The sequence below is a fragment of the Amblyomma mixtum genome, chromosome 3 (assembly GCF_055824585.1).
Source record: "Amblyomma mixtum isolate Tamu chromosome 3, ASM5582458v1, whole genome shotgun sequence".
NCBI classification, from domain to species: Eukaryota; Metazoa; Arthropoda; class Arachnida; order Ixodida; family Ixodidae; genus Amblyomma; species Amblyomma mixtum.
In genome coordinates, this window is record NC_143014.1 from 131,881,513 (window position 1) to 131,896,738 (window position 15,226).

Here is a 15,226-nt window from a genome sequence, read left to right on the forward strand (position 1 = left end):
CAGCGCAGAACAGAAAATGCGCTTCTCTGCGCAGCAGCAAGGGCTTCTGAAGCACGCTACCACTTACTCCGCAAAACAAACAAAAAATTAATGCTTGTATTTTTAGGTGAAACAATGTTTTCGTTATAGTGCAGTGTCGCTTATAGTGCGGATTTGCGCAGCCCCTGTTGACATATGTTATAAGCGGTCTACACTGTAACAGTGTTAGCAGACATCAGAAAAAAGGCGATTCATGTTAACTAGTAGAGCGTTCAACTGAAGTCTAATAGTTACTTCTTACTATTACTGATAGCTGCCTGGTTGCAATTAGAGATTTTCAGCTGGCCATTTCACAGCGGGGGTCATGGTGTAAGAATAATTTAGGTGTTGACACTGACCGCCCGCTGCGACGGAGAGCGCGCACAGATCTTGTTCGCCCTCTAGTACATGCGCCAACCTCAGCGGCGCGGGGGCGCTGCGGGGCAGGGTCCATTATCTTGCGGAGCGGCGTGCCCCACTTTCGGTGCCGTTTTAGGCTGTGTATTTCAGTTTTTTTCCGTTCCAAATCGGACGGAGGGCAAGTTACGGACTGCATTCTATACTATGTCACCGGTTTTTTGTGCAAAAAATGCGAAAAAAAAAAACAGTTGCTGTACTTGCTTATCGGCCTTCAGCGTAAAAAATAACTCTTTTACTGAAGCAGCTCTCCCAAATGTGAAGACCAGACAAGGTCTTACTCATCCTAACTTGAACATATTTTATCTTCTGATGCAAACAGAGCGGCTTTTTGTTCAATACGCAGATTGCCACACGGTGTAATGGGACACCATACACGCGATGATTGATACACGCACGCTGACTTTACCATGTGCTGATCACAAGGAAGAAGTAATTGCACACCTTCTCCATTATTACCTCAGCATTCGTATGAAACAGCACTGCTAGCACACGAATGCAATCATGACGAAGCAGTCTCAAGAAAAGAAGAAACAAGGCAAGCTGTGTTCAACCTAGATGGTGGAGGTTTCATTACTCAGTGCATCGTGCAAATAGATGGTCGCAGTGATCAAGACTGCTGTCACGTTCTTGCCTCTAGACTACACAAAAGTAGCCCTGCGAGTTGTGATTGTTTTGGGCATAATCTAGTGAAAATACACAATCATATCTCTCAGAAAGGGCATACTTGTAGTAATAAATTTGTTTGTTCCACAGAATGGCTATTCAGGCCTCAATTGAACAAAAAAGGCCAATTGTGCCGTTTAACTTGGAAGCGCCACATGGGTATTAATGGATGCCGCATTGGAGGGCTCCAAATTTAGACCACATCAGATTCTTCATGTCACACAGCACACAGGCACCTTTCGCGTTGTTTCACGGCCGCCGCAGCCAGCATTCAACCTATAGTTCTCCGGCTCGGTAGTCGAGCTTCCTGGTCATTAAGGTATCCTCGGGCTTAAAATTCTAGAGGTCACGAAGTAAGCGAATGAAATAATTGAAGCTACTAATGGCGATTTGGGCTCTCTGTTTCTATGTGGACGAAGGCACTTTTTGAAGAAGCATCTTACAGAGACACACTAGTTGCAACATGCCGTGGCAGCGGAGCATTTAATTTCCTTCGGTGATCTCGTGGCCAGTTCCCACTCGCTATACATTTTGGTGCCACAAAACGTGGTATGAAAAGCAGAAGACATGCCGGTAATATTTATAACAAATATGCAGCTGCACAATTTGCAGTACCCTAGAACTCTCGATGGGGATTTTCGTGGCCCAATATTATTGAGGTCAGCAAGTCGCTAGAATTATTCTCAACTGACACCCACCAATCCCATTTTAGGGTCGCGTAAATGTTTTACCTCTGTGCGTGCACACTGTCTTTCCTTGGGGTAGACAACACAGCTCAGCGGAGGAGCATTGGCTTCTTCGCCTCTACACCAACACGTTACTGTGCCCGGCAGTGCTTAAACATTTCGATTCGGCCTTTTCAGGAGAGTGTCCACACTGTGGGGAAGCGTTTGCGGACACATGGTGTGGGCATGCCCTGCCAATCCTGCTTTCCCACCCCACCCCCAACCCAGCCGAGAGGACTGGGAGGTTGCCCTGCTCGGCTGCTCAACTCTCCAGGAACAATGAGCCCTGGTGACAAGAGCCCGGGCTACCGCGGAGGCCACCGGGGTCCCAAACTAGGGATCCCTCCTAGTGACTGTGAGAGCCGGGCCCTTCAGGCACGGTCCAAGCAATACTTCATTTGTAAATAGTATAAATAAATGCTTTACACCACCACCACCAGCACCGTCAGTGTTGCCGTAAAGATGAGCTTGGCAAGAGTAACGGCAGGGGAATTTCCACTAACTATTTTCACGTCGCGTAGCTAAACGTGCACTGCACTTGCCATTAAAACATTGTAAATGCACACTTGGTTTCCTTTCGGTCTCTGCGCTCATTCATATAACGCTGAAGGCGTTCCGCAACCCACCACAAGAGAGTGGGTTCAATTCTTGGCTGCGGAGGCAATCTATCGGGAGGAATGCGGAAACAACCTTGAGGTTTCTCTGCACATTAAAAAACCCCAGTTGGGCGAAGTTAAGCATGTTCTCTAAACGGCGGGCATCATGTCACAGCGTCAGCTCATTACACTGCTCAAGCAATGTCTGAATGTACGTGCAGGCTATCTGGCCCAAATGTGGGAGCGTGCGCGTTGCGGCCGACCGTTTATATTTAAGACTCAGTACAGTTAACTATGCTCCCAGCATTCTTGAGGATGATCAAAAAAAGCTTTGCAATGAACACATTTCGATAACAAATTTGGAAGGATAACAAGTCGAAGTTTCTAAGAATGCTCGGAACGTGTAGATCGAGTTCCCGCGCCAAAAAGACGAGTTCAGATTCCTCTTCAGTGCACCTTTAACCGCCGTCCACAGACACTACGGGCTGCCAGCCACAAAAATGTAATGGTAGATTACCACCCAAAAATTCGCACTGCTCCAAAGGATTTTTTTTTCACCAGCAGCTGCTTCCTTTGGAGCAGTTCGCACACATTTTTGACCGCAATAAAACACAGTTGAGCTAATTGGTGCAACATACTTTAAAAAAACACCATGCAATGGATGAAGCACAGGCGAGTAGATGGGAAAGGCACTTTTCCCGCCTACCTTCATCCGTTGCGCTGTGTTCTGTAAAATATTTTGAACAAATCTGCCACTTTTGGAGCAGAAAGGAGCAGGGAAATGTAAATTTATCAAACTGGTGCAGCCGGATCACCACTGCATTTCAGTTAAAACACAATTAGCCTCGCTACTGTGGCTTAAACTTTAGCCACCTCGTGCACAATTTGAAATTGGTGCGCACACAGCGATGTCCCATCAAACTGCACAAACCCATGGCAGGACAGTCTCTGTCCTACCCACCTGCGCTGCAGTGCTCAACGCTCCTTGCTGCTCCAGCCAAGGCAGGTCAGAGAAGGCAATGTGGCACTTTCGTGGAGTTTGAGGGACGACGCTGCAAGCACACCCAAGGCGCGCAGTTTTCAAAACGAGAGAGAAATGGCTATAACCTTGAACCACAGCGGCGAGGCTAATCACATTACCAAAATTCTAAACACGCATTATTGCTATTGGCCAGCTACAGATGTCTAATAGTTAAAGAGATAACTAGATAACACAATTTACCCATTTTCCGTCAACCAAAACTGATATTACTATGCCGCAAAATGCATCTCTTCAGCGCAAAAATCCATTTTTAAAAATTAGTGGCAGACTTCCCGGGAACACCTGGTATATTTGGCCCTTTCTTGAAGCAGGGGTTGGGTTAAAGCAGTTAAGACCCATTTCTCATGCAATGCTCTCCTGCCAATGTTTGCTGTCTGCACAGTACACATCTCAACTGCCTGCATAACATTCATGAGTAAGAGAGTATGTTGCCTCCACTTTCCATCTTGTCTGTACAAGCTAGCAACAAAAACCAAGAACGAGACAAATGTGATGACAAAATGAAAAAAAAAAAAGTTATCCAAAGTGCTTACAATTTTTCGCATTTGACATTCGTCCGCACACCGATTATGTCGGGGGACAGGGCCTTCACTTCCTCAACTGTGCAGCCCTCTGGGAGATTGCCCACATACAGGAACAACTTGTCGTATTCATCTGCAAACAAGATGGAAAGTGGCCACCTGTACAGACCCGCTGCTGCAAGAGCACCTGACTATTGCTCATTCAGTCTTTCACAATTTGTAACTGACAATTTTCTCACCTATATCCATGAAGATGGACCGTGGGATGCCATCTAGATAAAGCAGAATTGGAGGTTTGCATCAACAAATTCCAAAGTGATGCACAGAAATGCATTGCATTGCTTTGATCTAGACCCAAATGTGCACAGTATGATTTACACTACAAAACTAGACATCCCAGTCTGCTTGCCCTTTTCAAATTTCTTCTTTCTAGCGGCAATTTTCTTCAGTCGCAGTCCTACAAGTTTTTTGTTCTTTCATTACAGTATTGAAAATGGACTATCACCAGAGTCACCCTGCTTCAGCAATTTCCCACTCAAATGCTACAGCCTAAAACTGTTTTGAGTGATTAGTCTAGCACAAAAGAACAAAGACTAACCGAAAAGAGATTACTGTTTCTACCCAACTGTTTGCCTTTAAGCCTGAAATGCACAGCTTGTAGAGGTTAAAATATTCAGAGCCATACACTACATTAGGCAACGGTCAGAGGTGTTCAAAATCTGAATTCAGAAAAAAAAAAAGTTGCAGGATTGCACACATACTCCCAGTCCTAGGAAGTTACGAAGGGTGATGCACATAGTACAATTGGCATAATGACATTGATGCAACAGGTGCTATCGTTAATACCCCCCCGGCTTGGGACATCTACTACTTGTCCATCTACTAAAAAAACTAATAGAAAAACAAACTGAACTGTAAATTGTGGGGCTTAACTTCCTGAAGCGACACTTGGGCAGACCTCCAGATTAATTCATGCTTCATTCGTGTGCCGACAATGCACTACACACAGGTGCCTACAGCTTGCGAAACACTGGTGTTTCGCCTCCTTCGCCTCCAATGCAGCCAGGATCGAACCTCCAGCTCAGTAGCCGCCCATAACAGCTTAGTAATCCTGAAGACAACTCAGAGGCCTACCTTCTGTGGAGAACTTTACATACTGCTTATCTTATTAACTAGTCGTTCCCAAATTTCAAATCGCTGCCAAAAGACAGAACCACCACTAGCACTAGCAACACTAAACCCAAATTTGTGGCACCAGTTTCAAAAATAACCAGGCACTTAACTGGTACCTACATCGAAATATCTCTTCCAGGGTGTAACAGCTATGCACAGTTACAAACACGTGTGGCTAAAACCTGTCGTCAGTACATGGTTTTTCAAGCAACGAAAATACAAGGCAAGTATACAACGAACAGTAAAAAAAAAAAAGAATCCCCAATATTTTTAGAGTGTGGTCCTATTTCCAGACTTTAAATGCAAAAGGCAATGCTTCTTACAGTAAAGGCAGAGTCATAAATACCATTCTAATGCCTTTTTCACCTACAGTGTGGAAGCAGATGAGAAAGAACAAGTACCACTACACATAATGTAGTTTTTTATTTAAAAACAGGAAAGATTAATGAGAAACAAGAATAATGAAGGGAAGTGATAGTACACCAATCTCTACAATCACAGTGGTAAAAAAGTGGGGGAGTGGTATCTGACTGAATATGTGTGCTGTATGACTGCCAATAGTGAATGTGTCACACCCGGTGACCCTGATGACTCATGACCCTAATCATGGCCGACTGGAAGTCCCCCGTGCACCTCCTTGCTTGGATTTCTTGCTTGTCTGTTCTATGGGACCATCATCTGCTTTGCGCTTAGTCTGCTGCGCTTTGTTTCCACTGTCCTTGGAAGGTTTCTTGGCCTTGGTAGCGGCTACTTCCTCCTCCTCATCCTCTTCGTCATCTTCATCGTCATCCTCTTCTTCCTCCTCTGCAAAGAAAGATGCCACACAATGTCTGCACACATCGCCTGCAAAAGGTCTGCACAGTGCACAAGTGCTTCAGCACACTGATCACGTCGACAGTCGCCAGCTAGCCAAGCATACCAGCCAACTGAAGGTGAAAGCTGCACTGCTGCCCCGAACAAACCTCAAACACAGTCATCCCCATAATGACCATGAACACAAGTCATATTCAAGCAACTTCTCCAGTAGCCAGAGGTGTATTCTAGTGCAGTGTAGTTTTAGCCCAGGTACAGGGTCGCCCACCATTAGGGTGAACACGCGAGCGCATGGCTGCTCTGCGCTGTGCCAGTGCATCCAACCCGGCTGCATGTTTACCAACCATTAGCCTCTAACCTTGCGCAATTTTTGTTTCTGGACACCAAACACCTGAAAAAATATCCTAAAAGGTACCACATACCCTGAAAAGCGAGTAAATACAACAAAATATGTTGCATTTTGCACTAACATATATTGGGGAAAAACGGCTGAACGTAACAGCCTGGGAAACTAACTAAGGGTCCGAAAGCAGCTACAATTCAATTGTGCCACAGAGCCAGACAGCGCTCATGACCAAAGATAAGCGTGGCACACATATGGTCCCACTGGGCCTGTTGGCTGCTGCTGGCAGTGCTGCTGTCACTGGTAGTACTTGAGATGGTTGGTAATCGTGCAGTGATGAGATTGGTCAAGGTCACTTTGGAGCAACTTTTGGAACAGCTTTTAGAGCAGCCAAAAGTGCACTGTGGCACAAAAAAGTGAGCGTTTAACGCAGATATATACCATACCTTCCAATGTACAGACCGTTTTTTTTTTTTTTTTTTTCAATTTTTCATTGGTGCGACTCATATACAGTGAAAAATGGTGCGCCACCATGCACCATCTTTTGCCGTTCCTAGTAACTCCTAGTTCCTAGTAAGCCTAGTCATAAGTAAAAAGGAGAGAGTCGGCTCACAACGTCCATGTGCCGATCAATACAGCATTTTAACTTCAGTTTTATTACCAGTTTCCCGAAGTTGCGGGCAGACCTGTAGGATGCGTCAACCAATACGCAAGTAAATACAGAACGGTGCACCTTTGTCTCCACATAATATAACACGAATGGCGACTTTTCACTCCTATTTTCGATTAAAAAAACCTGCATTACATTGGAGTGCATACAGTATTTACTGAAAATTCCATGGCACCCAAAGGCCCAAGTCCACTTCGCCAAATTTGTATTCCATAGTACCAAAGAAGCACTTTCACCAAGTACAGGTGCCGTCAAAAGTAAATGAAAGGCAATATTAACAAAAAAATTTCATTACCCCCCCCCCCCCCCCCCCCCCCTAATTCATGCATCCTTGAATACATATGTGTAGCCTAATTGTGATTGTGCGAACTGCACCGTGCACCAACAAATATGGACCATTATGCTTTAGATTTAAAGAAATTAATTTTTTTTGACAGTCACCTTCCATTTACTTTTGACGGCGGGTGTGCGTGTAGAATCTACACCTCTAAGCAACAGCCAGACAGAAAATCACAAGCAACACTCACCATCCTCCAAGTTACTATCATCGTCATCCTCTTCATCACCATCCTCATCATCCTCATCTTCACTCACTTCTACAGCTGCCTCCTTGCCTCCTACCTTCTGCTTGGCTTTAGGTTTCCCAGCAGCCACCAGCTGTGGCACTGCAGAACATGAACACCAGTTAGCATTTCCCATAAGACACATGAATGAAAGTGTGCTGCAAGGCACCAATGTGGCCAGTGGACACCAAATTCTACCAGCCTCCCACATGCCAGTTGGCTAGCTGAAGAGCAAAGCTCAACAGTGGGGAAAGAGCAGTGCAAAGCACAAAAGCAAGCAACCAACCAAGCACAACAGCACTTTTCCTTTTCATCCCATACGGACACATCTGTGCATAACTGAACCACAAAAAAGTTTACCACACTCACGACAAGGTAGACAAGACAACACAAGCGCACTAAAATTCAATTCCCCATTTTGCCCACAGTGGCCTTGTGCCTTCCCCTCGAAATAAAGAACTTTCAATCGATCAATAATATAGAGAAAACTGCTTAAATTGAACTTCACTAATATAAAATCTGCAACAATTCAAATGCGAAATGGTTTCGTCACCCTTTAAGATAAACTTGAAGGGACCATGAAAATGTGTGTTGTGTCTTATCCAACCAAATCTGCTGATATGAAAAATAATTTTTTGCATAAATCACGATCAGTAAACCAAACAAAAGCCATGTGCAAAAAATTACGCGAAAATATTCATATTTGAGCATATTTCATTTGCATCCACATACGCGGACATGGCGCCTCAAAGCTGCTACATGAATGTAAACACTGCAACATGCCTGCCTTTTGTAACTGATCATTAGACATGAATAAATGTTTAGCTTTGAGAATTCACAGCTTCAGAGAATTATTCTCTGGTTCATGATCTATGAAAATTTCTTGAAAGCTCTCGGCAAAAAGTTACAGAACATATTGCATAAGTGCAGAAGGACTTGTTTGACAAAATTAAATTTCATATTTGGAATCAGCACACAAACGTACATATTCCCTGATGTTTTCATAAATGCGACTTCATAAAAATTTTTTTTCTATGACCAGCTTCCCCCCTTAAGACTACGTGTGCCACAGTACCACAGTGCCCTAAGTGTGCCACAGTGTAGCGATTTAGAATGCCATCCACCTGTGGTAGTTATAGCCCTAAACCCTTCAAGAGAAGATTGAAACAGAGTGTGAAGTCAACCTCGAACCTTTATCAAAACGGGGTTACGCCAAAACATTCTCTGGCAGTTTATAACTTTAGGTCAGAAAGCTGGAAAATCTGGCAGCACATGGCTGTCCTGTTGACCTTCCCTCTTAGACCACTCTCCGCAACTCGCGCAAGTGTGAATTTGGGACTCGCGGAGGGCAACCATTCTGGTCAAAAAGCGGCCGCTGCGGGACGATCGCACACTGCTTATTTTCCATTTCCAGCCTTTGAACCATGCTCTTCCATGCCCTTCGCAACTGCGGCGCAGCCCTCTACTGCACAAGCTGGGACATGCTGAATGCCGCCCACCTCATCTCCAGTTTCAAAACCCAAAGATGAGGCCTTCCATTGCTCGGGGTTTAGAAAAAAAAAGGTATTGGCCGTTGCCTTCCAGGTAAAGAAAGCAGGTGATCATAGCAATAAAATTGGGTAATCTCGGCACCCAACTGCTTTCTAATCCGAATACCACATTTTCTGCTCACTTTTGTTATTCAAAAACTGGTTAATTGAAATTGTGTCTCCCTGCAGTTCGAACTATAGATCCTTACTGTATAATACAGAATGGCCTCCTCCACTGAGTGAATTTTTTTCACACAGCACTTGCATTAACCAGGGGACTCCCCAAATATGCATCCCAATTTATGGACACCGATTACTTAAGCAAAGAACCAGTTTCTTGATGTGGCAAACTATATAATCTAGACAACAAAAGAGAACTGCAACACAGGTCAGTATGTAAGGCTAAATAATTTGCTCTCAACATCACTGACTTTTGCTACCCCTATCCAGCAATACACTCTTCATCTGATGACAGGTGTGCGAGTGAACCCCTACAGTTGCAGTCAGCATCCAGGTCAGAACATGCCCCACAAGCAATGGAGCCAACTCTTAAACACTTGCCTTCTGCATCATCATCGCCACTCAGCCCATCACTCTCTTCATCGTCCAGCTCCTCATCATCAAGGCTGCCCTCTTCTCCAAAATCATCATCCTCATCATCAAGCTCTTCATCATCTACATCAAGGTCATCCTCTTCCGAATCGGCCTCTGGAGCCGGTATCTTTGGCTTCTTGGTTGGACTTGCTGAAACTAGAAAAACAAGAAAGCATCACAATTTGCTCATGCTTGCAGTAACTTGTGAATGTTTTGAATGCTCCAGCACTCGTTCCACTTGAGCTGCAAACTTCCATTACACTGCACACAATGTTAATTTGCAAAAACATTCTCGCAATGTCAGAAACGAACACTGGCGGGAATGGTCATGAAACACTGAACCAGCCTCCTTGCAAAGACAGCTCTTGGAACTCTAGATTATAAACAATTTCAATGGTTTATGGGGGTTAAACGCCCTAAAACGATTCGGGCTATGAGGGACGCCGTAGTGAAGAGCTCCGGAAATTTCGACCATCTGGGGTTCAACGTGCACCAGGGGTGGAACTGACAACCCACGTCTTGGAGCAGGTTTGGAGCAGGCAAAATGGAGTTATGGAGCAGTTTGGGAGCACCTAAAATGTGGATTTATCAATTTTAAACTAGCACAAACTGCACTTCGGAGCAGTATAGACCTTACATGTACACAGCGAACCATTTGATCTATAAAACTTGCAAAATGTGTTGCCACTCCTAGCTACTTCCTCCTCAAAATACATTGTGCATTCATAATAGTTAACTCTACCAAAGTATCCCCAGCAATTCTATCAAACACTCCAGCTGTGCCATTGCACACACAAAGGCAACGAAAACCATGCGAAACTGCCGCTGGCAGCACGACACAACGCATGCGCCAACTGCATAACAATGCGGGCACAACTGATGCAACGCAATAAGAACACATATTCAGGTTCGCTAGGTATGCGCCCATCACCTAAGTCATGGAAAATCCGCATCATTGGTCAGCACGCACTACACGGCACCACAGCACCCACAAATCCATGCCGGAGACTAACCTCCAGAGATGGGCTATGGAAAAGAAAACCTCCTGAGTGGACCAGAGTTCGATCGGACCTGCGGGGAAGCTAACCCCTGAGGTGTGTTGAGGGAAAGCCAGCTTCTTGAGACGCCCGTTGTTCAATCTAATGGATGTGACGGCTAATTTTTGCAATATTCAATATAAAGGATTACTCGATCTAACAGAGTTCAATATAATGGGTTCGACTATTTCCAAAGCAGAGTGCGCGTGACATTTGGACTGTACCACACACGAATGGAAGTGGATAAAGGTGATTTCCAAGGCACAGCACGAGGCTCGCAGTTTAACACGTGGGAGAAAGGCTGTGGAGGCGGCTGACTGGTCAAACGCAGCAGCAAGCGAAGCTGACCTATTTGCACTGCCACGGGTTCGAATCCCACTCGAAGCCATAAATACGGACATTTCTTTTTCTGCTTACCTCTCCATGCTCTATGCAACATACATAGGATACTGGGTTTTCGTTCACATAACCATTCCACTGCTAATGCATTAAAGAAGTGAGTACGGGTAATAAGTGCACCACAAAATCTACACCCCTCAGCACGTGGCACAGCTCGCCAACACAGGCTATTCTAGAGAAATTTAGATTAAGGGGGCCCCAAGCCATTGGGTGTCCAAACGTACATGCGCAGAACCAGAGCACACCATGCATCTCGGGTTAATGTTAGCAGCGAACGCTAATTTTCCGAATTAGCATACACCAGAGGCACCTTGGGTTGCAGCACCAGGGTGGCGTTCAGCAAACTAGAAGCCACTCGCATCACAACCAATTCGTCGCTACCGCTATATGCATTGTCTCATGCTTACAGCAAAACGAAAATCACACGAAGCTTTTGCTTTGTCTGAAGATGCCCACAAGAAAAAAAAGTTTTGCAACAAAATGCCCCAAATTTTCAGATTACTTCTGGATCTGCAGAGCTGCTGTGGCTTAGTGAGTACTTTGTTTGACGTTGTTTGGTTGCCATGCAGACAAGACATCAGAAAGTGTAGGAGGTTCAAACAAGGTTAATGATTATGATCCAAAAAGGGGTCACAAAGAATTGACATTTTGTTAACGTTTCTTTATGTATTCAGTAATAGTTACTCATACGAACATAAACAAACCGAAAATAATTACATTTGCAAGTTATCACTGCGTGCTCCGCTCAAGCTAGTGCTGCACGTGGCAAACTAGCCTACAAAAGTCAAAAGCATTTCTTGTCTGTTGCATTTGTTTCGGTTACTATATGCGAATTTGTTTGCTGAAAAAAAGTAACCAGATATGTGACATTATGATACGTTTACTTCTACTTTTTAGCATTTTTCTTCTTGGCCATAATAAAGCGGCAATGGCTGATGCTGCAGCGTTGAGAAAACCCCTATTCTAAAGGTCACTGGGGCACGCGTCTGTATCACTAGGGCCCCCTATTCCAAAGCTCTCCTGAATCAATATTCACTGATACTACCACTACACGACTTCAGACCTAATAAATAACACTAGTTGTCGGGTATGTTAACTAAAAAGCAAACACGTGCATGCAGCATGTGCAAGTTGTTGAAAAACCACCTAGCATATCACTTGGCCATGAGGTGCATATGCATCGAGGCTGGTTCATAACACTTTGCTGCGACGTGCTGCTTGAAAATTATTTGCATGGTTCAGGATGTCGGCAGCCGTTGAAGAGGGCGACACACAGCTGGCTACAATTTGCTGGCAACACCAAGGCCAGCAGGTGACCAGGCCTGCACTTAAGCATTCGTTTTGGACGCAGCCAGTGCCAAGCTGCACACAAACAGCCAGAACTGGCATAACACCGCAGAACATTACAGAATTGGTGCAGCAAGTGCAGGCGAATCAAATGGTCCTTAAATAGTGGGTGCAATGCTTTCACCGACTCTCAAGCCAAGGCTAGCAACAATGAGCCTCACCAGGTAAACAAAAGCTGGCTGTGCCAACTAGAGCACTGCACGGGCATCAATCTGAGGCCCAAGCACGGCCCAGGCCCGAGACCTGAAGCCCGAGCCCGGCCCAGGCCCGCGGCTTCAAGCCCGAGCCCGGCCCCAGCTCAAGCCTGCTAAATTATCACTCTAGCGAGCCCGGCCCATGAATCCCGGAGTGAAGCCCAGCCCAGCCCATTTCACAGTAACGCTTGAGATATACTGCTCACTCAGAGCAAGTAGACTGCTACTAGACCGATAAGAAACTGGCCGACAAAGGTTTCGAAACCACAGTTTGGCTTGCAGAAAGTTGGTTCCTTTTAACCCAGAAGGAAGAGATTAAGAGTAGTGCTCGCCAGGCCCATCTTTTGGACAGTGATCTCGTGTAGGTGCGCAAAGATAAACTCAGAAGTTCCCAGAGCCAAATAAAAAGGGCTGCATACACGCGTAATAGACTACTTTGCGTTCCGCCATGATTATGATCAGTTATAATTTGCCGCCCAGGAGTATAAACATTAAAGCTGCCTAGCAAGCAGTGGGATGACATTTTTTTAGTGAACGCGATTCCACAGGTTGAACTCATAGCCGAACTGGTTGCCTTTCAACAGAAACGAAAAGCTAAAAGGTTTGAGTATTTCACGGTGTGTGTTTTGAAGACTATAAGCGTCCTAAACTAATATGTTCTTCCCGAATGCATTTCTAATAGTGTATAGGTATGTTTTGGGATGACGAACGATCAATGGCCAATTAAGACCGGTTGAATTTTACTCTTACTGGTGGAGCAGAAGATAACGCGTGAACCACGTGATAACTTACAGGACAAAACACTTGTCATGACAACCAGGCTGAAGAAGCGAGGAGGGATAGATGCGGTTATGAGATGAGATTTACAAACTCTCGCGGCCTTTTGTGGCTATTTCATTTACGAGATGTTCCGGTCAGCTGATCAAAAAGAAAACCAAACGCTTTAGTTTGTGAATTTTCTCACGAGAAAAATATAGCTGTAAAATAAACGTAGTCACTACAGTGAGGGGGCCCGTAAGTTTAAAATCTAGGCTACAGTGAGGGGGAATAACAAATTGTAAACATGACGTTTAAGTTTGCTTGCAGTTACACGTAATTATATATTTTAATAATTTTGTTTGCTTCCTCAGTCACCTGGAGCCGTTAGGTTAGGTTAGGCGTTGAGCCGTTGACAACGTACAGTGCAAGCAGCGTCTCGCGTCACCACAGTCATCGGGTCCCGTCACTGTAGCACAGATTTTAAAGTGAAGGGCCCCCTCACTGTAGCGTAGATGCTAATGTGACGGGCCTCATCACTGTAGCGTAGGTGTAACACTGACGGGCCCCCTCACTGTAGCCTAAATTTTAGTGGTGGGCCCCCTCACTGTAGTCACTGCCTAAAATAAAAGCTGTTTTTTAGGCTTAAGGGCCAAAGGGGAGTCAGGCTGTGAGAGACACCGAAGCAGAGGGCTCCGGATCATTTCGACCACCTGGGTTTCTTCAACGAGCAATGATACTGCAAAGTACATGGCTGTCATGCTTGCCGCCTAAATAGATGGTTTGGTTTGGTTTATGGGGTTTAACGTCCCAAAGCAACTAAGGCTATGAGAGACGCCGTAGTGGAGGGCTCCGGAAATTTCGACCACCTGGGGTTCTTTAACATGCACTGACAACGCACAGTACACGGGCCTCTAGAATTTCTCCTCCAAAGAAATTCTAGCCGCCGCGGCCGGGATCGAACCCGCGTCTTTCGGGTTAGCAGCCGAGCACCATAACCGCTTAGCCACCGCGGCGGCCCGCCTAAATAGAAATGCAGCCGCCGGGGCTAGGAGCAAACCCTGGTTCCCCGGCTCAGTAATCATGCGCCTTGACCACTAAGCCACTGTGGCGTGGAAATAAGGAAATAAATAAGTCAATGAATAAAGCTTAGTTTTTTTCTCAGCGCGTACTATAACCCATAGCTAGTCCATGTCGCTGCTCCAATGCCAAAGTTGTGTACTTCACTCTGCAATAGTGAATGAATAGTCGGACACCAAGCCAGACTCCGGTCTGCAGCTTTAAGCCCGAGCCCGACCCGGGACCGCAACTTCAGGTCCGGGTCCGGCCCAGGCCCGTAATTTCAGGCCCGGGCCCGGTAAAACAGATCATGTCCCGGCCTGGCCCGCGAGCCGGCCCGAGCAGTGCACTAGTGCCAACCACTGGCTGGTGACAGAGGCGTCTGGTGGACAAACGGGGAGCCTCACAGCGACGTTTACGCAATACAAGCCTTCTCCTCGCTGCTGAAGAATGACCATTTAGCTGCTAATTGAGAGCTCTAGCATAGTGTTTACTGCACAGCGCTACCATTTATCGCGAGCTGCCAGTGCGCATGCACACTGGAAGCTCGCAGCACATGGCAACGCTGGCACTGTGAACTTTGTCAACTCTTTTACGTTGGCTAACTCTCTATAATAATGTGAGCAGAAAAGACACCAAATCGCCGAAGTGGGCTGCTTTGTAAGGTAACAATTCATGTGAAGAATTCTGGCAGACTAAAGCCCGTTTCACATGCAAGTGAAAACGCTCGCGATTCCTGCCGCCGCGGCGCAAAAACCTGTTTC

At 45.6% G+C, this 15,226-nt stretch overlaps 1 protein-coding gene across 1 annotated transcript in view; it reads right to left on the reverse strand.

Annotated features, from left to right (window-relative positions):
• LOC149351961 (uncharacterized) overlaps positions 1-15,226 on the reverse strand; it is a 40,578-nt gene that overhangs the window by 23,828 nt on the left and 1,524 nt on the right. Inside the window, exons 3-7 of the mRNA XM_089581166.1 lie at positions 9,638-9,826; positions 7,512-7,649; positions 5,792-5,962; positions 4,225-4,257; positions 3,998-4,118 (exon numbers count right to left, since the gene is read on the reverse strand). Coding sequence (XP_089437292.1) covers positions 3,998-4,118; positions 4,225-4,257; positions 5,792-5,962; positions 7,512-7,649; positions 9,638-9,826 — 652 coding nt within the window. The remainder of the gene's footprint in view (positions 1-3,997; positions 4,119-4,224; positions 4,258-5,791; positions 5,963-7,511; positions 7,650-9,637; positions 9,827-15,226) is intronic.